The sequence below is a fragment of the Bombina bombina genome, chromosome 2 (assembly GCF_027579735.1).
Source record: "Bombina bombina isolate aBomBom1 chromosome 2, aBomBom1.pri, whole genome shotgun sequence".
Classification (NCBI taxonomy): Eukaryota; Metazoa; Chordata; class Amphibia; order Anura; family Bombinatoridae; genus Bombina; species Bombina bombina.
The window spans coordinates 1,247,483,118-1,247,507,463 of NC_069500.1; the positions used below are offsets into that span (position 1 = coordinate 1,247,483,118).

A 24,346-nucleotide genomic window follows, 5' to 3' on the forward strand; every position below is an offset into this window, starting at 1 on the left:
GTTTTTTTAAAAGGTTTCATACTTGATTTTTTGGATCAGTATCTGTGCATATTATTCTGAATAGTAGTGTCTATTACATGCAGTTATATGAAAATTGGTGTATACTGTCCCTTTAAGTTAGAGGGTAGCAGAATCAAGAGAAATGTGAGGAAGCACTTTTTTTTACAGAATAAGGTGGTGGATTCTTGGAACAAACTTCCAATTGAAGTGGTAAACAAAAAAGACTAAAGGAATTCAAAATGCCTGGGACATGCATGAGGCCAACCTAAGAAACAAAATAACATGTAATGAGTAGACTTGATGGGCCTTTTTGGTTCTTACACATCTGTTTTACTCCTGTGAATTTACAAAATGTAAGATCTTCTTTTTTTACTTTTCATTTTACATTTCATACTAGCACAGCAAGACAAAAAATTTAACTCAACTAACATTTACATTGTATCCAGAAATGTGAGAGTTAGTTAGCTTGCCAGCCACCAGGAGGTGCACCAGATTTTAAGACAGCCTTTCCCTTTGTTACTCTTATAGTAAGTAAAGGTAGAAATTTGTCATAATTGAAAGTCCTACTAAACCTGTTAAGAAAACAATTTATAGTTGAACGGTATGTTGCCAGAATTAACTGAAAATATAGAATGTGACATTTTATTTAAAAAAAAGTTTTTCAATTGTAATGCAATGGCAAATTATATATCCATTTAAAGGTACAGAATAAATGTTAAGGCATGAGTGGCTATTGTAGATTAAGGATATATAGAATATATATGGACTCTAAAAAGAGACCACAAAATTCAAAAAACACAGGCGCTAAAAACAGCTTAAAATAGACAATGAAAACGTGATTTTTAAACCATATAGTGCAATATATATATGCTTGCAAATAGCAACACCCAGTGCGGACTGAAACAACAAAAGATGTGTGAACAAAAAAAGTGTATAAAATATATGTTTAATTACATAGGTGAAATGAAAATATTAAAATATTGAAATATTCGTACATATAAAGGTGCTGATCAGGCGCAATATTGAAGTGTAGCATACATTTTAACAATAATGTGATACAAAAAATGATAATAGAACAACGTGAGAGGTTTAGTATTTTCCAGTATGCGATTCGATGCGATAATTTTTCCAAATAGCCCAGATTTTGAAGAAAGATTTATGTCTTCAATGGGAGCTGGAACGAGATGAGGAAGACCAATAAACGACAGAAAAGGCAACAAAATAAGGTTTTCACTTTTACTTACACCGGAGGTCGGTGGTTGAATCCTGCAAGTTCCTTTTCGTGAGCTTGAAAAAGACCCGGTTTACGGGTTGAAACGCGTTGCTCTTTTGTGTTCTTTTTTTGTCTCTTTCCGGCCTCCGTAGGTGCATCTTTTCCAGCCACCTGTGCAAAGGTGTTTGCATATTCTGCTGGATTAACTTTTGCTGCCCGCTGCGGTTTGGAGTCTCACGCCACGAAAAGGAACTTGCAGGATTCAACCACCGACCTCCGGTGTAAGTAAAAGTGAAAACCTTATTTTGTTGCCTTTTCTGTCGTTTATTGGTCTTCCTCATCTCGTTCCAGCTCCCATTGAAGACATAAATCTTTCTTCAAAATCTGGGCTATTTGGAAAAATTATCGCATCGAATCGCATACTGGAAAATACTAAACCTCTCACGTTGTTCTATTATCATTTTTTGTATCACATTATTGTTAAAATGTATGCTACACTTCAATATTGCGCCTGATCAGCGCCTTTATATGTACGAATATTTCAATATTTTAATATTTTCATTTCACCTATGTAATTAAACATATATTTTATACACTTTTTTTGTTCACACATCTTTTGTTGTTTCAGTCCGCACTGGGTGTTGTTATTTGCAAGCATATATATATTGCACTATATGGTTTAAAAATCACGTTTTCATTGTCTATTTTAAGCTGTTTTTAGCGCCTGTGTTTTTTGAATTTTGTGGTCTCTTTTTAGAGTCCATATATATTCTATTTAAATCACTTTAGCAATTGAGGTTGGGAGTTTCCTTTTTATCATCACAGGTTTAATAGTTTCCTTTTTGCGCAGTTAACCCTTTCGTTTTTTTGAGATTAAGGATATATACAACTATAATATTGTCCGTGGTTGTGATTCATGTTCATCGAAGATACATGATATGATAGGAGGGAAAATACAAATGTTTCTTTCCTAAGATATGGTGAGTCCACGATGTCGTCAATTACTATTGGGAATATCACTCCTAGCCAGCAGGAGGAGGCAAAGAGCACCACAGCAATGCTGTTACGTATCACTTCCCTTCCCACAAACCCCAGTCATTCTCTTTGTCTTGTCAATGAAACTCTTTCAGTTGTGGCTTTTTCCTTTGACCTTGCCACAGCTCCCAGAATCTTTTTTCTAAGGTTCTGGGGGCTCTCTTGGCAGTGATCAGGTTTCAGGGAATTACTGTGCCACCCGTCCTGGACGACATTTTGGTTCAAGCGCTATATTTTCATATTTTCTCTGTATTTTATAGAGAGATCTTGTTGTATTTTCTATGTTTCCACGGATGGGAAGTGGATCTGGAAAAGAGTTCCCTTGTTCCAGCTACAAGGGTAGTTTTCTTAGGGACCATAATAGATACCCTATCTATGAAAATCCAAAATTCTTGCCTCACTCTGCAGTCTACTGTTCGGCCATCAGTGGTTCAATGTATGGAGGTAATTGGTCTGATGGTCGCTCCCATGGACATCATTCCCTTTGCTCAATTCCATTTGAGAGCTCTGCAGTTATGCATGCTCAGACAATGGAACGGGGACCATTCGGATCTGTCTCAGAGGATAGATTTAGACCAGTCAACAAGAGACTCTCTTCCATGGTGGATTTCTCAGGAGTATCTGTCTCAGGGCATGTGCTTCAGGAGACCTTCTTGGGTGATCGTGACCATGGATGCCAGCCTGCTGGGCTGGGGAGCAGCCTGGGACTTGTTAAAGGCGCAAGGACTATGGTCTCGGGAGGAGTCTGCTCTTCCCATAAACATCTTGGAGTTGAGAGCTATTTACAATTATCAACTATTTATCAACCACCAGGGAGGAACTCGGAGTTCCTTAGCCATGAAGGAGGTGGCTCGCATTGTTCAGTGGGCGGAAGTTCACAGTTGCTGTCTATCTGCCATCCACATTCCAGGAGTGACAACTGGGAGGCAGACTTTCTGAGCAGACACACTTTTCATCCCGGGGAGTGGGCTCTGCATCCAGAGGTGTTCTCCAGGTTAACCCTCAAATGGGGGGTACCAGAGTTGAATCTGATGGCGTTTCAGCAGAATGCCAAGCTTCCAAGGTACGGTTAAAGGTCAAGAGACCCACAGGCCACCCTGATTGATGCTCTGGCGGTTCCTTGGGATTTCAGTCTAGCATACCTGTTTCCTCCATTTGCTCTCCTTCCACGAGTCATTGCCCGTATCAAATAGGAGAGAGCATCGGTAATTCTAATAGCCCCTTCGTGGCCTCTCAGGACCTGGTATGTAGACCTAGTGAAGATGTCTTCTCTTCCACCTTGGAGGTTGCCTCTGAGGAAAGACCTTCAAACTCAGGCTCCATTCCTTCATCCAAATCTCGTTTCTCTGAAGCTGACTGCTTGGAGATTGAACGCTTAGTTCTGTCTAAGCGTGGTTTTTATGAATCGCTCCTTGAGACCATGATTCAGGCTCGCAAGCCTGTTACTAGTCAGATTACCAGAAGGTATGGCATGATTACCTTTTATTGGTGTGAATCCAAGGGCTACTCTTGGAGTAGGGTCAGGATTCCTAGGATCTTGTCCTTTCTCCAGAAAAGGCCTGGAGTAGTCAGTCAGTACTCTGAAGGGTCAGATTTCTGCCTTATCTTTTTTTGTTACTCAAGCGTCGGGCGGATGTGCCAGATGTGCAATATTTTGTCAGGCCCTGGTCTGCATCAGGCCTGTGTTTTAGTTTATTGCTCCTCCTAGGAGCTTTAACCTTGTTCTTCAAGTTTTGCAGCAGGCTCCGTTAGAGCCTTTGCATTCCATAGATTCTATGTTTTTATCGTAGACGGTTTTGTTTCTTATTACTATCTCTTCTGCTCGGAGAGTTTCGGAACTCTTGTCTTGCAGTGTGATTCGCCTTATCTTAACTTTCATGCAGATAAGGCGGTTCTTTGTACTAAGTTGGGATTTCTTCCTAAAAGTGGCTTTGGATAGTAATATTGATCAGGATTTAGTTTTTCCTTCTCTATGTCCTAATCCTCTTTCTCATAAGGAACGTTTGTTGCACAATTTGGATTTTGCACGTGCTCTAAATTTCTATCTACAGGCGACTAAGGATTTTCTCTGTCCTGTTTGTTTGTTTGTTTGTTTTTCTAGAATATGTAAAGATCTGAAAGCAACTGCTACTTCTCTTTCTTTCTGGTTGTGAAGTATGTTTCTTTTTCAAACTTGGTTCTCGACTGAGGTTTCTTTTTGAAGGTGGTGCCTTCTGTTTAGGGAGGGAGAACAAGACAGGTAGACCTAGTCATCTGTGTCCTCTAGCTTAGGTATTGGTTCCTAACAGTAATTGATGACGTTGTGGACTCACCATATCTTAGGAAAGAAAACAAAATGTATTCTTACCTGATGATAAATTTTATTTATTTCCAGATATGGTGAGTCCACAACCCCACACTTTTTATTAAGACAGTCATTTTTGACTAAACCTCAGGCACCTCTCACCTTTTGTATTCCTTTTTCTATTTCCCTTCGGTCAAATGACTGGGGTTTGTGGGAAGGGAAGTGATACTTAACTGCTTTTCTGTGGTGCTCTTTGCCTCCTCCTGCTGGCCAGGAGTGATCTTCCCAACAGTAATTGATGACGTCGTGGACTCAACATATCTGGAAAAAAATCAATTTATTAGGTAAGCATGAATTTCGTTTTTTGTTTTTTTTAGAAATTGGATATTGAAAAATGTTAATTAAAATAAGTAAATACCCTGATCCATGTATAAAAATAGAATTTTAAAGAACTACCTATGCCTCCTTTCCCTGGGCCACTATTTACATATAGCCCTTAAGTATATAGCTTAAATTCAGTGTATGTATTAAAGATAACTCAAACAGCAGAAACTTATGCATAAAATTTAATTGCACAATTATGATCAATTATTTGTGAACAGAAAAAAATATATACATAACACCTAGAATATGATTATTTAGGTTCACAAAATCTCGTATATAAAATCTTACAGCAGAAAGCGTCTTGAAAACAATGTAATATACCATACAACAAAACAATCCTGGCCAAAGCACTCTTCAAGGTTAAATTATAATAGCTCTCTGGTCCAGTCTTGATACTCTGTTAAGTATCAAATACTGGAATGAAAAAAAACAAACAGAATCAGGTATCTTATATGTTGTTTAGTCAGTAACAGCAATCATGATAAACAAGTAAAGCACTGACACATTTAGAAGCACTATTGAGTGAGTGCTGGGATAATTAGAGTTCTCGAGTGAAACTTCCGCCAGCAAACAGCAGCACATCAATCACAGATTATAAGGCAACCACTTCTATTCTACTCCCTAGCACCATCTACTGGAACAAATAGTCTTCTGCACCAGAAAAGAACCATTCATTAGTAAAAACTCAGTGGTCCAAAACAACAACATGGCTTATTAAAAACAAGTTCAAATAATCAAATAACTTGTTTTATTAAGGTTTTATGGAACATTTGAAAATAAAGTACTGCATAGCAAAGATAACAATATAAAATATATAAACTGTATCAAAGTGGAACTAACAATAGCGTCCTTGTGTTTTGTTTTTCCTGAGTATTAAATAGTTTATTTAAAAACAGAAAAGCAGATAAGGAGTATAGATGGTTGTTAATAATGCTTAAAGGGACATTAAACACTTTGAGATGGTAATATATGATAAGTTGTATATAATAAAACAACTCTGCAATATACTTTCATTATTTATTTTGTCCTCTTTGCCTGTAATTCGATTCTGAAATTGTGAGCTTTTCAGTTCCTGTTAGAAATAGAGGTGCAGAACACTGTTATATCCAGCACAACCATTGGCTGCACACTCTAGTGACCTATTTATAACTGACCCTAATTGACCACAGCAGAGAAGGTAACACAAGTTACAACATGGCAGCTCCCAGTGTTTTATAGACACTAAAACTTTACACTTATTTTGTCACTTTTTAAACAACTAATGAAACTTTAAAAAATGCATCTACATGTTAGTCATAGACTAATCTTTTCTTTGAATGCACCATTCTATCTAGCATGTATTTAGTGTTTAATGTCCCTTTAAGATGTAGTAGTGTAGTAGTATTATTCCTGATAGGTGGGCACGGCTAGTCAGCCCTAATAAACATTTTATGTGCTGTATTTCTCTTGTTAAGTGTGTTCAGTCCATGGGTCATCCATTACTTATGGGATATATTCTCCTTCCCAACAGGAAGTTGCAAGAGGATCACCCAAGCAGAGCTGCTATATAGCTCCTCCCCTCACATGTCATATCCAGTCATTCTCTTGCAACCCTCAACAAAGAAGGAGGTCGCGAGAGGAGTTGGAGTTTTTACTTAATTATTCTTCAATCAAAAGTTTGTTATTTTAAATGGCACCGGAGTGTGCTGTTTTTCTATCTCAGGCAGTATTTGGAAGAAGAATCTGCCTGCGTTTTCTATGATCTTAGCAGGCGTAACTAAGATCCACTGGCTGTTCTCGACATTCTGAGGAGTGAGGTAACTTCAGAAAATGGGAATAGCATGTGGGGTCCCCCGCAAATGAGGTATGTGCAGTACAATATTTTCTGGGAATGGAATTGACTAAGAAAACACTGCTGTTACCCATATGATGTAAGTACAGCCTTAAATGCAGTAGTAGCGACTGGTATCAGGCTGATAAATGTATGCGCAGTTGAGTTATTTTCTAGGGACTAGAATTTGACTGAGAAAATACTGTTAATACTGAAATAATGCTTAAGCCTTATCTGCAGTAGAAGCGACTGTTAGCAGGCTTAGTAATAACTTTGCATGACATTGAAAAAGTTTGTTTTTAAAACGTTTACTGGCATGTTATTCGTTTTGTGAGGTACTTTGGTGATAAATCCTTTTTGGGCATGATTTTTTTCCACATGGCTAACGTATTTTTCTGCATAGAAACCGTTATATCAGGTCTCCCACTGTTGTAATATGAGTGGGAGGGGCCTTTTTTAGCGCCTTGTTGCGCAGTTAAAATTCTAGCACAGTCTTCCTGCTTCTTCCTCCTTGATCCAGGACGTCTCTAGAGAGCTCAGGGGTCTTCAAAATTCGTTTTTGAGGGAGGTAATCAGTTACAGCAGACCTGTGACAGTGTGTTTGACTGTGATAAAAGCGTTAAATCTTAATTTGATATCCGTTTTTGGGTATTGAGGGGTTAATCATCCTTTTGCTAATGGGTGCAATCCTCTGCTAATTAATACATTTACCGTTAAGAATTGTTGACTATAACTGAATTAGTTCTTGGTTATTCAACTGTGTTTGTTTTTTAAAAGCGCTGCAGCGTTTTTTATATTGCTTGTAAACTTATTGAAAGTAATTTCCAAGCTTGCTAGCTTCATTGCTAGTCTGTTTAAACATGTCTGATACAGAGGAATCTGCTTGTTCATTATGTTCAAAAGCCGATGTGGAGCCCAATAGAAATATATGTACCAATTGTATTGATATTACTTTGAATAAAAGTCAATCTGTACCGATAAAGAAATTATCACCAGACAACGAGGGGGAAATTATGCCGTCTAACTCTCCTCACGTGTCAGTACCTTTGTCTCCCGCTCGGGAGGTGCGTGAGATTGAGGCGCCAAGTACATCAAGGCACTTACAAATCACTTTACATGATATGGCTAATGTTATGAAAGAAGTATTATACAATATGCCCGAGTTAAGAGGCAAGCGCGATAGCTCTGGGTTAAGGACAGAGCGCGCCGATGACACGAGAGCCATGTCTGATACTGCGTCACAATTTGCAGAACATGAGGACGGAGAGCTTCATTCTGTGGGTGACGGTTCTGATTCGGGGAGACCGGATTCAGAAATTTCAAATTTTAAATTTAAGCTTGAGAACCTCCGCGTGTTGCTAGGGGAGGTGTTAGCGGCTCTGAATGATTGTGACACAGTGGCAATCCCAGAGAAATTATGTAGGCTGGATAAATACTATGCGGTACCGGTGTGTACTGACGTTTTTCCTATACCAAAAAGGCTTACAGAAATTATTAGCAAGGAGTGGGATAGACCTGGTGTGCCCTTTTCCCTTTCTCCGATATTTAGAAAAATGTTCCCTATAAACGCCGCCACACGAGACTTATGGCAGACGGTCCCTAAGGTGGAGGGAGCAGTTTCTACTTTAGCCAAGCGTACCACTATCCCGGTGGAGGATAGTTGTGCTTTCTCAGATCCAATGGATAAAAAATTAGAGGGTTACCTTAAGAAAATGTTTGTTCAACAAGGTTTTATATTACAGCCTCTTGCATGCATTGCGCCTGTCACTGCTGCAGCTGCATTCTGGTTTGAGTCTCTGGAAGAGGCGATTCGCACAGCACCATTGGATGAGACTTTGAGCAAGCTTAGAACGCTTAAGCTAGCTAATGCGTTTGTTTCGGATGCCGTAGTACATTTAACCAAACTTACGGCTAAGAATTCCGGATTCGCCATACAGGCGCGCAGAGCGCTATGGCTTAAATCCTGGTCAGCAGATGTAGGCAGACCTTATTCGGGCCCGGCTTGAAGGAAATTATTGCTGACATTACTGGAGGTAAGGGCCACATCCTTCCTCAGGACAGGGCCAAATCAAAGGCCAAACAGTCTAATTTTCGTGCCTTTCGTAATTTCAAGGCAGGAGCAGCATCAACTTCCTCCGCTCCAAAACAGGAAGGAACTACTGCTCGTTACAGACAAGGTTGGAAAGGCAACCAGTCATGGAACAAGGGCAAGCAGGCCAGAAAGCCTACTTCCGCCCCTAAGACAGCATGAAGACAGGGCCCCCTTTCCGGAGACTGATCTAGTGGGGGGCAGACTTTCTCTCTTCGCCCAGGCTTGGGCAAGAGATGTACAGGATCCCTGGACGTTGGAGATTATATCTCAGGGATACCTTCTGGATTTCAAAACTTCTCCTCCACAAGGGAGGTTTCATCTGTCAAGGTTATCAACAAATCTAGTAAAGAAAGAGGCATTTCTACAATGTGTACAAGACCTCTTAGTGATGGGAGTGATCCACCCAGTTCCGGAACAAGGGCAAGGGTTTTACTCAAATCTGTTTGTGGTTCCCAAAAAAGAGGGAACCTTCAGACCAATCTTGGACTTAAAAATCTTAAACAAATTCCTAAGGGTTCCATCGTTCAAGATGGAAACCATTCGGACCATCCTACCCATGATCCAAGAGGGTCAATATATGACCACAGTGGATTTAAAGGATGCCTACCTTCACATACCGATTCACAAAGATCATTATCGGTACCTAAGGTTTGCCTTTCTAGACAGGCATTACCAGTTTGTAGCTCTTCCCTTCGGGTTAGCTACGGCTCAGAGAATTTTTACAAAGATTCTGGGTTCGCTTCTGGCGGTACTAAGACTGCGTGGCCCCGTACCTAGACGACATTCTGATACAAGCGTCAAGTTTTCAAAATGCAAAGTCTCATACAGAGATAGTTCTAGCATTTCTGAGGTCGCATGGGTGGAAAGTGAACATGGAAAAGAGTTCTCTGTTTCCACTCACAAGGGTCCCTTTCCTAGGGACTCTTATAGATTCTGTAGAGATGAAGATTTACCTGACGGAGTCCAGGTTATCAAAAATTCTAAATGCTTGCCGTGTCCTTCATTCCATTCCAAGCCCATCAGTAGCTCAGTGCATGGAAGTAATCGGCTTAATGGTCGCGGCAATGGACATAGTGCCATTTGCGCGCCTGCATCTCAGACCGCTGCAATTATGCATCCTAAGTCAGTGGAATGGGGATTACTCAGATCTGTCCCCTTTACTGTATCTGGACCAGGAGACCAGGGATTCTCTTCTCTGGTGGTTGTCTCGGGTTCATCTGTCCAAAGGAATGACCTTTCGCAGACCAGATTGGACGATTGTAACAACAGATGCCAGCCTACTAGGCTGGGGCGCAGTCTGGAACTCCCTAAAGGCTCAGGGATCGTGGACTCAGGAGGAGAAACTCCTCCCAATAAACATTCTGGAATTAAGAGCAATATTCAATGCTCTCCTAGCTTGGCCTAAGTTAGCAACACTGAGGTTCATCAGGTTTCAGTCGGACAACATCACGACTGTAGCTTACATCAATCATCAAGGAGGAACCAGGAGTTCCCTAGCGATGTTGGAAGTCTCGAAGATAATTCGCTGGGCAGAGTCTCACTCTTGCCACCTGTCAGCGATCTACATCCCAGGCGTGGAGTACTGGGAGGCGGACTTTCTAAGTCGCCAGACTTTTCATCCGGGGGAGTTGGAACTTCATCCGGAGATATTTGCTCAACTGATTCTTCGTTGGGGCAAACCGGAACTGGATCTCATGGCATTTCGCCAGAACGCCAAGCTTCCGTGCTACGGATCCAGGTCCAGGGACCCGGGAGCGGTGCTGATAGATGCACTAGCAGCCCCTTGGGTTTTCAACATGGCTTATGTGTTTCCACCTTTTCCGTTACTGCCTCGACTGATTGCCAAGATCAAACAGGAGAGAGCATCGGTGATTCTGATAGCGCCTGCGTGGCCACGCAGGACCTGGTATGCAGACCTAGTGGACATGTCGTCCTGTCCACCATGGTCTCTGCCTCTGAGGCAGGACCTTCTAATTCAGGGTCCTTTCAACCATCCAAACCTAATTTCTCTGAGGCTGACTGCATGGAGATTGAACGCTTGATTCTATCGAAGCGTGGTTTCTCGGAGTCGGTTATTGATACATTAATACAGGCTCGGAAACCTGTGACCAGAAAAATTTACCATAAGATATGGCGTAAATATTTATATTGGTGTGAATCCAAGAGTTACTCATGGAGTAAGGTTAGGATTCCTAGGATATTGTCTTTTCTACAAGAGGGTTTAGAAAAGGGTTTATCCTCTAGTTCACTAAAGGGACAGATTTCTGCTCTGTCTATTCTTTTACACAAGCGTCTGGCAGAGAATCCAGACGTCCAGGCTTTTTGTCAGGCTTTGGCTAGGATTAAGCCTGTGTTTAAAGCTGTTGCTCCTCTGTGGAGCTTAAACTTGGTTCTTAAAGTTCTTCAGGGTGTTCCGTTTGAACCCCTTCATTCCATTGATATTAAGCTTTTATCTTGGAAAGTTCTGTTTTTGATGGCTATTTCTTCGGCTCGAAGAGTCTCTGAGTTATCTGCCTTACATTGTGATTCTCCTTATCTGATCTTTCATTCAGACAAGGTAGTCCTGCGTACTAAACCTGGGTTTTTACCTAAGGTTGTTTCTAACAGGAATATCAATCAGGAGATCGTTGTTCCATCATTATGGAACGTCTTTTGCATAATCTAGACGTGGTCCGTGCCCTGAAGTTCTACTTACAGGCAACTAAAGATTTTCGGCAAACTTCTTCTCTATTTGTCGTTTACTCTGGACAGAGGAGAGGTCAAAAGGCTTCGGCTACCTCTCTCTCTTTTTGGCTTCGTAGCATAATACGTTTAGCCTATGAGACTGCTGGACAGCAGCCTCCTGAAAGAATTACAGCTCATTCCACTAGAGCTGTGGCTTCCACCTGGGCCATTAAGAATGAGGCCTCTGTTGAACAGATTTGCAAGGCTGCAACTTGGTCTTCACTTCATACTTTTTCCAAATTTTACAAATTTGACACTTTTGCTTCTTCGGAGGCTGTTTTTGGGAGAAAGGTTCTACAGGCAGTGGTTCCTTCTGTTTAATGTTCCTGCCTTGTCCCTCCCATCATCCGTGTACTTTAGCTTTGGTATTGGTATCCCATAAGTAATGGATGACCCGTGGACTGAACACACTTAACAAGAGAAAACATAATTTATGCTTACCTGATAAATTTATTTCTCTTGTAGTGTGTTCAGTCCACGGCCCGCCCTGTCTTTTGTGAGGCAGGTTCTAAATTTTAAATTATAACTCCAGTCACCACTGCACCCTATAGTTTCTCCTTTCTCGTCTTGTTTCGGTCGAATGACTGGATATGACATGTGAGGGGAGGAGCTATATAGCAGCTCTGCTTGGGTGATCCTCTTGCAACTTCCTGTTGGGAAGGAGAATATATCCCATAAGTAATGGATGACCCGTGGACTGAACACACTACAAGAGAAATAAATTTATCAGGTAAGCATAAATTATGTTTTGTACAATAGCTGTGGGTAGTAAGCAGTTATATTGCCTTTTACAATAAAAACACACATGGGGGCCTATCTATCAAGCTCTGAAAGGAGCTTGACGGCCCGTGTTTCTGGCGAGTCTGAAGACTCGCCAGAAACAGCAGTTATGAAACAGCGGTCACATAGACCGCTGCACCATAACCCTGTCATGGACCTGATCCGCACTGTTGGTTCAGGTCCGCAAGACATTTCTTAAATATGCCTCTTAGTCTTTTATATCTGTGTTTATTAGTGTATACATTGTATAGTCAGGGGAAATACATCGCTCATTTCTTTACCAATGATAGCTTCCTATATAGAAACATCAGAAGTTATAGAGGAATAAAGGATTACAGTTAGGCCTGTATAAAGATAGTATTAGAAGTGTTGGCGAAAAAGAGCAAATAATTAAGGGTACTGATATGTAAATGACAATAAGTGAAGAATCATGGGTTAGACCATACAAAAACATTGCTTAGACAAAGTACCCAGTATGGCATTGCAGAGGGCTAAGGCACTAGATGTAATGGTGAAGGTTTGTACACAAATAATATAGAATCATACAGACCCTTTACTGATGTTGACAAATGTTATATTCTGTGTTTTTTTCTTTTGTGCTAGAATTCATGCCGTCATCTTATTGCTGTGTCTTAATAAAGACCCCATTGGTGCTTGAAATGTTGGATTGCTAGTTCCCCTTCAGATTCATTACATAATCATAAATGCTGCAATCTTGTTTGCTCTAAATATTAATATAAATGTTTCTGATGTATTTTTTTTCTTTCTTTTCTTGCTAAACAATTGTAGTTTGAAGATGGCTGACGGCAGTTTTGATCCCTGTGAGTGCATCTGCTCCCATGAACATGCAATGCGGAGATTGATAAGTCTGGTAAGGATAAAAAACACAACTTGTTTTTACTATAGCAACCGCATTTCACTGTTTTCTTCAAAAACTTACGATTCCCCCGGCCGTCGGAAACCTCTGCTTCCTCCAATCACAGATTCCCCCCCCCCCCCGGGGGAATATTGGCCTGATGCAACACTGTGATTGGAGGAAGCCGGATTTCTCATTTTGGACCCACGAAGACGGCTTGCGACGGGCGGAGGAATTGCTGAAGCGGCTGCCAGGATTAAAAGGTAAGTTTTTGAAGAAAACAGTGAAATGTCAATTTTGATAAATTAAAGTGCACTTGTTTTTAATAGGTTTATTAAAAACCGGGCACCAATTCATCAAAATGGACCTTCACTTTAATTGGCGCTGTTATCAAATGCTAATTATACAGTACTTAGATTTTTGGTATCAATAATTTCCAATAGCCAGTACAAAGAATTATAATGCCCTATGTGATAGAGAAACTATTAGCACTTCCATCAACTAGCCAATAGTATTTGGGCAATTGATATATCTGGTGTTAGCAGGTTTCATAAGGGTTCATATTGCAGACGACATACACATTGGGAAGTTACCAGTTTACTCCCGATTTATTCCATTTTAAACTAGGGAGGGGTAGCTTTTTGTGTTTATATGTATTTACAGTTTCTAAATTAAATGCTTGTCGTGCTTAAACCGTGTTCTTTTAAATGAATTATATGAAGGGAACACTTTTTTTTGTTGGAAAATGTGTGTAGCATCCAGTTACATGAGTCTAAAAGATGTCTGGAGCCCCAGTCTGCTGGAATATATTCTGCTGAGATAGAAATGTCTCTTTCCAGACACAAAATGGTTAGTGTTTTGTTATGTTTGAGAGAATTTTTTATTTTATTATGACTTCTGGGGCATTTCCAAAAATAGCTCTCCCATTCCATGCCTCTATGTGTGCTAACCACCATAAAAGTTCATCCTCTGCTTTTGAGGAGATCAGTATAAGAGAGACCCTTCTGGACGTTGGAAATCTTTAATCTTTGAACTGCACGATAGTGAAGGGGGGGGGGGGGGGGGGGCTGGGAAAATGGCTTGAATTGAGGCTGATAGAAACCCGCCAAATTTGGCTCGAGCCAAATTACTCAGGGAAAAGCTCTTTTTCCTCATCAGGTTGGCTATTTCTTTTTTGATTAGTTTTATCGTTTTCCTGGGGTAAACTTAAGGTGGCATGAATATTATTGATTTGAAAACCTAAGAAGATGAGATTCTTTGTGGAAGAAAGAATAGATTTTTCTTTATTATGAAACTTAGGTTCTCTAAAAGGATCATGGGCGAGTGCAGATCTTCCTTTAGTGATGTATAGCTGTGAGACATTAACAGGATATTGTCTAAATAGATAATTGCACAAATACCTCTCTGTCGTAACCAAGGAAACCACTGTCTTTTATAATTTTCATGAAAACCTAGGTAACAGAGGAAAGTCTGAATAGGAGACATGAATATTCCCAAGTGGTATGGTTCCAGACAAATTTTTAATATTTCCTGAAATGATGGGGAATTGGAATGGGGAGAAAGGTTTCTTTAAAATCTTAGGCAGACTAGACAATCCTGATCTCTCTGAGTAGACAAATACCGTCTAATTTTAAGTCTTGGTATAGAATGAAGGCGGTTAGAAATCTGAGATTTATTACTAGTCTGAATTGACCATTTTTCTTTTTACAAAAGTTTATCTCTATAGTTCTTTTGAAATATGGTCTGAGATTCCTAGGTCTATTTGTATCCTGTCTTGAGTAGAAAAAATAATTGGAGTGGAGAGAGTAGTTTGAAAAGGTGGGGAAATAAAATCTATTTTTAGACCTGAGGCAGTTTGGAGGACCTAAGGGTCTGATGGGAATATGGAACAGGTTCTGGAACAAAGCCTCGTTAAGTCCAAGGTCTGTGGAGGGAAAACATTTGCGGTAAAGGAGGGCTTTGGAAGTAAGGCTTTGGAATTAAGATTGAGGGTTGAGCTAAAGATGGGACCTTTGATTAGGGTTGTTCGGCCGGGAAAAATGGCCCCCGCGTTTTCCAATCTAGTCAAAAAGGGTTTGTGAGAAGTCTTATAGGGTTTTCCTAATATTAGTCTAAGCTTTACTCAAGGATGAGAATGTATTAGTATATAAATTAAGTTTTTTTAAGGGAGTGATCTCCAAAGAGGTGACAGTTAGCAAGGTGACCTGATTCCTCAGTGGCTTAGTCTGAGAACTTGGGATCAGTTTATTCAGGAAAGTGGGTTTAGGGCATTCATCCCTCAAGTTGTTCCTTCTCTCTTTATCTAGGGGTCTTCTCACCCAAAAGTTGACCAATCTGCCACTGGTTATGAAGGGATCCATTGTGAGGATCTTGGGTGTTTGATATCACTAGGGCATAAGTAGGGTTTACCTAGGCTATCAAGCAAAATTATTTCTGACTGATCTTGTTTTGAGTTAGTGGATTTGTGCTTTTTGGGCGATGCTATCAGAAGTATAATTGGAATTATTGTAAAGTTGAGGCCCATTACCATAGTCATCAGAGGATATAGAGAAATCAGAGTAAGAGGTGCTAACTGACAATGCATCTGAATGCATGGGGGTTAAAGGTAGTGTCAGTAGCCTGTTCTGTTTTTGGTTTCCCGGATATTCTGGTTTCTAGCAAAACAGGATTAGCGGTGCCTGATAACAGGTGTGGAGTTTTAGAGGGTAATATTAAATGTGGTAATTTATTAGTATTACTAGCATGTTTCTTTTTTGTGTACATTTCTTAGGTTTCAGAGGGGTTCAGGATCCGCATATATTTTATTTTGTTTTATTTGTGACATCATATCTGTCATAGAAGTTTGGATCCATTGTTTTATAGTTGTTCTGTTGTACGGGGGAATATTGATTTCTGTTTTTAAAGGAAAGAATTTGTTAAAAGTAGAAAACAGAAAATACAAAAGGGCTGAAAAGTAATAGAAGAAAAATGAAAATGTAAAATAAAAATGACTACAAACAAAGGACAAAGGGTATTGAGGGTTATCAGGAAACATCAGGGGAGAGAAATAGAGGTTTATTTGTCCCTAATAATTAAGGAAACAATAAGTGACAGGGCTTAGAAGAGTTAATATTAACAACAGTCGTAGAGACAGGAAAAAAAAGGAGGGGTAAGTTGTGGGTGCGGCAGAGTATGCCATGCGCAAAAAACCCCGCTAACACAGTAAGCGTAGAGGAACAGGAAAAGCAAGTGGCTGAGAAAATACTAGGCTGTTGAAGGAAAAAGCAGATGCGTAGGTAAAAATGGCACTAGAGGGAAGGAGGGGAGTCAGTCACACAGCAGTGAAGAAGAACACAGAGTATTGAGACAGAGTGTTATAGAAGAGGCAGCAAGGAGAAAATACGCTGCGGAAAGAAAAAGGGGGGACAGAAGAAGTAAGATGTGGGCAAAACGGGAGTGAATGAGGCAATGAGATGAAAAAACTAAGTAAAACAAAAGAAAAAGAGGGCCTAAAATTAAATTTAAAAAGGGAAAAACAAGGAAAAGTTTTATATGGGGAAAAAGTATGTGGAAATAGTAGAGAAGTTAAAAATAAATTTTTAAGCTGTGACAGAATTTTTTTTTTTTTTATTATGGTCTACTTACTGTAGCTACTGTGAGTAGCAAAGGAAAGAGGAGGGAAATACTGTGAGTGTTATCCTTGTACGTCAGATGGGACTTCTCATTGGTCACTATCATCTGGTGACATTCTATCTCTTCTCCAATTGGTGGTTATTATTGTTGGCATGAAAATGTTTTTTCTCTGTTTATTGTTCGTTTTTTTTCTTGCTGTAAACGCTGCAGTTTTGAGTAGTAAAGAAAGTTAAGCAAAATGAGTCTCTGGTCTTGTAATAAAATAATTCTTCTTGGGGATGTTTCCGGGCGGCGGCCATGATGGCTGCTTATTTCGGTAGCTGAAGAGTTGAGCATATCTATCCACTGCATATCGCTTAACTATGGCTCCATCTGGGATTAAATTACACTTATTCTTCAATAGCAACATTTGCTGAACAGTTTGGTCTAAAATGTGATGCCACCTTCTGCCCTGAAGTACTGGAACGGTGAGGTACGCAGTGGAGGCCTAGAAGCAGGCCTGGCCTACACCTAACCCCCCCCGGTTATCCGGGTATAGCAGCTTTGAAAGCTGTCTTTTCCCCTCCCTTCTTAACAGTTCAGAAACCTCCGAGGATACATTTTCATACCCTTCATTTTTTACACCACCATCAGCAGCATGGCACTAAAGTGGCAGCACCTCGAGGACACAATTGTTAACCTATTGGATATGCACTACCGGCATATGTCTGATCTCATTACAGACAGCTTTGGGGCACTAGCACAGATGTGTACTGCCGTTAGAGAGAAACGGATGCTTACAGCTATTTCATCAGATCTAAAACCTATCAGACGACCTGCAGCGTGTCCCATTCTAACATCTATTCAGGATGATAAATCGCCCGAAATCATGACTGACCTAGTGGGTGCAGGCTGCTTATTATCCCAGGCGATGGACTCCACAATTGCAGAGGTTAGCGGGGATAACATTAAGCCTGAACAAACTTATGGCTCTGGGGTCCGACGACAGCCCTTGGTGGGGAGACTCATATTGAGCGAAGCTTACAGTATTGAAAACTGTTTAGGAGCTCCTGAGAGGAAGCGCGGTGCCCCTATACAGATTAAGGTAGTTCTAGAGACACTGGGAAGAACTGCGAGTAAACATGGAAAAAAGTTGCTGCAATGCTCCGCTCGCCTATGCGATGTGCTGGATGGGAACGCATGTCTTACCAAGCAGCCCGACACCACAGTTCTTGGTGATCAGTTGATGCCCCTCCGAGAGCTGCGAGTGGCTTTGACTGGCTGGAGGTTTGAACTGCCGCTGTGGGATCTTACAAGGTGCGCATGGAAGAGCAGGCCCCTTACCTTCCATCTGCGGCTCCGCATGTTGGAGCGTTCAGGAGTGGGCTGAATGTGTCCTGGCTTCAGGGATGGACTGATGCCTATCTTGCAAGGCTGGATCTTAGGTAGAACTCGCATAACAGTCAGCAAGTACACGCCGCACAGTCCTCTTCTTTTTGGGTCACAACCCCTGATCTCTAACAATGCAGATGCAATAAAGAGGGCTGGCATCGGATAAAAAGTTATATCTTGTCCCACACTGCTCTCTCCGGCTTGGATGCAAGACAGCTGGATTGACCGGTACTTTAACTCACACGCTGCACTTCCTTTAAGGTGCAATAAACATGTCTAATCCCTGTCAATAATATTTAAGCTGCTTACAGATTGATATTGGGACTGCTCTTCTATAACCATCCTTCTATGGGAACTCTTTACTTTACAGCTACATTTTATTTGTTTGTCAAAATCTAGTACAGTATACAAGAACTCTAATGACGGCACTAAAGCCTGAGACTGGAGAGACTGTAAATGTTTGGACACTTTACCCCATATTGCACCCTGCGCTGAGATAAATTTAGTAACCCTGATTATTTTTATATGGGTACATATTACCCTCCCTTGTGTATTATTGAAGTTTATTTGGGTTGCTGCCTTAATTATTTAAAACTGTTAGCACAGTTTATATGATAACTTTAGGTTTCCTTGAAAGGTTTTGCATGGCCCCATGTTCGCTATGCACAGAGACCAGTTGTAATTGGTTGACAATATTTCTGAAAGGTGGCTTCTTTAGTTTCTAGGGCTCTGTATGATTATTCTGTTTACTTAATTGTTCTGCTATTTAGGGTCAGTATATTTAGCTGCTACACTGGTGTCTAAAGTAAATAATCAATAGCTTAAAGGTATGCATAACCCTCTATGTCCACGATACAAAAAAACCTGCACTCAAGATGTTGAATTCAAGACGATCTCTCTAATACCTGCCACCTACTATATACTTATTAGAGTTTATATGGCTTTTAGGAAGGGTGCTGGATAGAGGCTAGCTACTTCTTTTTTCACCTACTCCCTGGGTCTATACCAGCAACTGGGGATCCGGTAAATTTTATTTTGCTAAATAACTGTTTCAAATTTGGGTGTTATTTATGTGAGTTGGCTAACCGGTTGTTATACAGTTAGCAATAATATACCTCTTATTTATAGTGATTGTTTAGATGTCTATGACAGTAGTAAATATGGCCATATATAATCTGTTTCTATATAATAATCCTCTCCTAGTTTCTATACGGAACGATTATATTCTAGGGTAAATGTTTAGCTCAATTTACAGGAGTTAGTTATCTGTTGTTCTATTATAGAGTATTCCTTTGTTCTATATAACTCTTAATCAGTATTGCCTATAACAGCCCGAATAAGCTTTTTCCCTACTCAGTGTCCCATCTAGATTAAGCTGAACATACAGCCACTAAACGGACCAACAAATATCTCTAAACATGGTTTTATGTTGATACCGGCAATCCCCACTAGAGGGGAGTAGAATTCCAAAAATGTTTATGACGATCTAACAAGCTTTTCATAGCACTATTCATCCAAGGGAAAGTCTTAAAGTTGAGGTGAGTTCCCCATATTAGAGGGTGAAATAACCCCTGTTGATCTATCCCATATAGAGTAAACACAGGACCACATATAATTGTATATTTTTTTATTTTTTCTTATCTACACCCTGCTAAGGTCTTAAGAGGGATATTACAGATTTCTAGCTGATATTTAGGTTATTTATGAGTTTCCATGGTTCTGTAATCCTTATATTCTATATAAATGTGTTCACCCATAGATGATATTGATAAACCTTTCCTGAATATATATGTGTAATTATAGTCATCAGGACCTGAAAGGGGCTCTATATGCTGCTTTACATTCATCTAGACATTTATAGACCCAAGGGCTTAAAAGTGGCCCTATATGTTATTTTAAAAATTTGAGGTTACTTCTCTGGCTTTAATAATCACATAGATAGAATTTCAATATTAGCATTTCCTCTGACTTTAGTTATTGAACTGTATGTTGTTAACTATGCTTTATAATTTTGTGATACTGTTGGATTTATATGCAGTACTGTATACTACTTCTATTTGCCCTTACGGGTTGAGGGCCTGTGTAAGTGTTTATTCTGTACTGCTCTATATATTACCTCAATAAAAATTATACAAAAAAAAAAAAAAAAAAAAAAAATTCTTCTTTCTAAAAAATATTTTTTTTTGTTCTTTCAGCTTAGACAATCTCAGTCATACTGCACCGACACAGAATGTTTACAAGAATGTGAGTATTTGTATATTATAATGTATTATTGAGTGCATTGTGAAACCAAAGGCACTTGTCACTACACTGCTGTCTATAAATGCTAGTCTGTTCTGTGCCTTCCAGACTATTTACTGTATAACCCATAGTGACCTTTTTTCAAGCTTCAGAATATTGATTTCGAAGTAAGAAAAAAAAATGTTTACCATGTGATGGTAGATCCTATTGTTTTTGAAACACAAGGATTTACCAGTGCTATAAATAAAGGGGATTTTCAGTAATGAAGTATAAAAAAATCTTCATGCTGAAAGTATCTTTATTTGCCCTCGAGTTTATGCTGAGCTGAGCACCTCTGTCTGCCCACAGCAAAACACTATTTCTTTCATACAGGGTCTACGATCCATTACTCCTGGGAATTGTTCTTCACTACCACTAGGAAGAGGCGAAGATTCCCAAAACCCAACAACTCTATAAAACCTCTCGCACCGCACCAGTACCTCAGTCTTGTCCTTGCCTCCGCTGGTAGTGGTAAAAAAATGAAGATGTGCATTTGATTCTTCAGAGAGTTATTCTTAGATTGAGTTAAGGCCAGTTTCCCCCTAGAGTACAAGTTGCATGTTGGAGGGATGTATTGGAAGTGACATATTTTACCAGAGGGACACAAGCCCTGCCATGGGGGTTGCAGGGACTTGTCCTTTGCCTCTGCCTGTTAGTTTGTCAATATACACCTATTCCAGTTCCTCTGCTTTTATGTTTCAGCTCTGGTTTTGGCTTCCTACTGGTTTCTTCCAGTAGCTGAGTTCCTTTGGGTAAGTACTATATTTTTATTTACTTGCCACTCTATAAGTTATCTAGGTTTTATATATATATATAAAAATATATATATATAATAAAAGAGATAGAGAGAGAGAGAGAGCGCCTTGAGACAGTTGTATATACGTTATTTGATATTTCCCCTTTTAAAGTGTTAATATATTTATTTTTAAATGCGTAATTTTTTTCACGCATGTTTATTTTTTCACGCTTTGGTGTTGAAATGCATATTTTGACGCACACTAGTTTTTTTGACACACACTAGTTTTTTTTAGCGCACTTTGACGCACCCCGGCCTTCAGGCCGGTGTGCATACTTTTTGACACCCTTTTCTATTATATATGACGGAAGTTTGACATCCGCCTCCCTTTACAAGTGTGCTGCCTGGATGCAATATGTACTTGTCTTGTATAAGTAATTCTTCAAAATCAAGTTTTTAAGAGTTTTCTTTTTTAAGGGGTAAGTGTCTCCATTTCTTTAAGAGCTCTTAATAGGGATATTATCATTTAACTTTATATTTTCTGTTTTAACTTTATTATTAACTTTATGTATTAACCTTATTATTATTTATTATTTAACTTTATTTTCTCTTGTAAGGTGTATCCAGTCCACGGATTCATCCTTTACTTGTGGGATATTCTCCTTCCTAACAGGAAGTGGCAAAGAGAGCACACAGCAGAGCTGTCCATATAGCTCCCCCTCTAGCTCCACCCCCCAGTCATTCTCTTTGCCGGCTCTAAGCAATAGGGTCTCTCTCGAAAGGGTAAAGTGAATGTGGTGTTAGATTTTTAGTTTTTGTTCTACAAGCAAAAGTTTGTTATTTTTAATTGGTACCGGTTTGTACTATTTACTCTCCAGCAGAAAAGGGATGAAGATTTCTGCAGAGAAGAAAATGATTTTAGCATGTTGTAACTAAAATCCACTGCTGTTCCCACACAGGACTGAGGAGTACAAGAAAACTTCAGTTGGGGGGAACGGTTTGCAGATTAAGCTGCAATAAGGTATATTCAGTCATTTATTTCTAGACAAGACTGTGATAATGCTAGAAAATGACTGATAAGATCCCCATGAGGGAAGGGTAAGCTTTATTCAGAGACTAAGTATGGAATTACAAGTTTACATTACAGGGCTAATTTATGCTGGTTGACACTTTTTTATGGCAAACGGTTTTTACTTTTAAACATAGTTTTTGAGACACTTAGAAAGTCCTTTTGGGTTTCTTTCAGGGGTTGTTACCCACATGGCTTGTATTATAACTCCTAGGAGTGTTTCTTTAGGCCTCACAGCACCGGATTAAGGTGGGAGGGGCCTAATTTCGCATCCTCAGATGCGCAGTTAGATGGACTAGATCTTCAGGCTGTGTTCACATGGTGGCTCCTGCTACAATTTGAGGACTCATAAGAAGCTTTTTCCCCATAAATCCGACTCCTAAGGGAAGGTAGGGCCACAGCAGAGCTGTGGCAAGGTGCTAAATTTGTTTTAACCGGTCTGTTAGCTTACTATTGATCCGGTTTGGGCATTAAGGGGTTAATCGATTTTTTTGCTAGCTGTGCAATCTTACCAATGCTTTAGGTACATACTGTGAAAATTTCAGAAAGTTTGGTGCATTTTTCACTGTTTTGGAAAATTGTGTGCCTTTTTTATTTCTTAAAGGCACAGTAACGTTTTTTGCAAAGTGTGTTTTTGCTTGATTAATGTGATTTCTAAGCCTGTTTGTCTTACTTAGGGTTGCACCGATACCATTTTTTTAAGACCAAGTACAAGTACCGATACTTTTTTTCAAATACTTACCGATACCAATTATCGATACTTTTTTATGTCATGACAGTTTACCTAGCACATGACAGAGTAATGATTTAAGATCACGTCTTTATAATTATGAACTGTATCTCAAAAGACATTTTGAAATAATAAAACAGTTTTATGTGCTTATTGTCACAAAGTTTACAGAACATGTTTATAAATAAAAATATTACAATAACATTAATAACTACAATAAATAACGGCTGCAGCAGCTAGGGCTGGAAAGCTACAATTTAAAGGGGGGATTACTGGATGCAATTGGGTTGTAGGGTGCCTATATAACTCATCAATCTAACATTTGTACTTAATACAAAGTAATATAATTTAATTCTGAAAATAATATTGAGGAAGGAGTATCCCAGTAATCCCCTTTGAGAAAAATGGAGCATTTGCATTCTACTGACTCAACAGAAAATAGGGCTGGTCTTCGTATTTTTCCAGGGCTGTTTTTTATTCCCAGTCCAGCCCTGGCTAAGGATGTTCCTCAGAGTACAGTATGTTTTGAGCATAATTGTGCAAGAGGAGAACTAGTAGTATAACAGGAAATCTAGCAATTAGAATATTTTTTCAAAAGTTAGTGGAAAGTTCTTATTAAGGAACAGACGCATCTCTGCATGTTCAGCTATAAGTCTGCTTCTGCTAACAAGGGCGTTTGACGCTAAGCTGAACAGTCTTTCACTTTTCACACTACTGCATGGGTTAGAAAGGTATTTTTTGGGCCATTAAATCTCAGTTTATTAACTGCCCAGTACTTCAGGGGTTTGTCTGAATGACTGCTCTGATGTACAATAATACAAATAACAGTATTGGCAGAACGATTTTTAGTTAAGTCTCCACTCCAGCTTAAAATTAAATGGGAACATGCAGTTTGAAAAATGCCACAAGATGGCGTATGGGTAGGAATTGGAGGTATCGGTTTAAGTATCGGTACATTTGCACAAGTAAAAGTACTCATGCAAATACTTGGTATCTGCACCGATACCGATACTAGTATCGGTATCGGTGCAACCCTAGTCTTACTATTAGTCTGTTAAACATGTCTGTTATTAGTCTGTTAAACATGTCTGTCACCAAGGAAAATTCTTGTTCAATGTGTTTAGAAGCCATGGTGGAACCCCCTCTCAAAATGTGTCCCACGTGTACTGATATGTCTATACATTTAAAAGATCATATTGTTGCACTTAAAAATGGGGCCCAAGATGATTCTCAGACAGAAGGTATTGAGGTTAGCCCGTTGACCTCTCCCCAAGTGTCACAATCAGTTACGCTCCCGCTCAAGCGACGCCTAGCACCTCTAGCGCATCAAACTCTTTTACCTTACAAGATTTGGCGGCAGTTATGGATAA

The 24,346-nt window shown here is 39.7% G+C and overlaps 1 protein-coding gene across 1 annotated transcript in view; it reads left to right on the forward strand.

Annotated features, from left to right (window-relative positions):
• Positions 1-24,346, forward strand: part of SMIM14 (small integral membrane protein 14) — a 285,054-nt gene that overhangs the window by 111,429 nt on the left and 149,279 nt on the right. Inside the window, exons 2-3 of the mRNA XM_053704044.1 lie at positions 13,112-13,193; positions 20,357-20,405. Of these exons, the coding sequence (XP_053560019.1) occupies positions 13,119-13,193; positions 20,357-20,405 (124 nt within the window). The 5' untranslated portion in view covers positions 13,112-13,118. The remainder of the gene's footprint in view (positions 1-13,111; positions 13,194-20,356; positions 20,406-24,346) is intronic.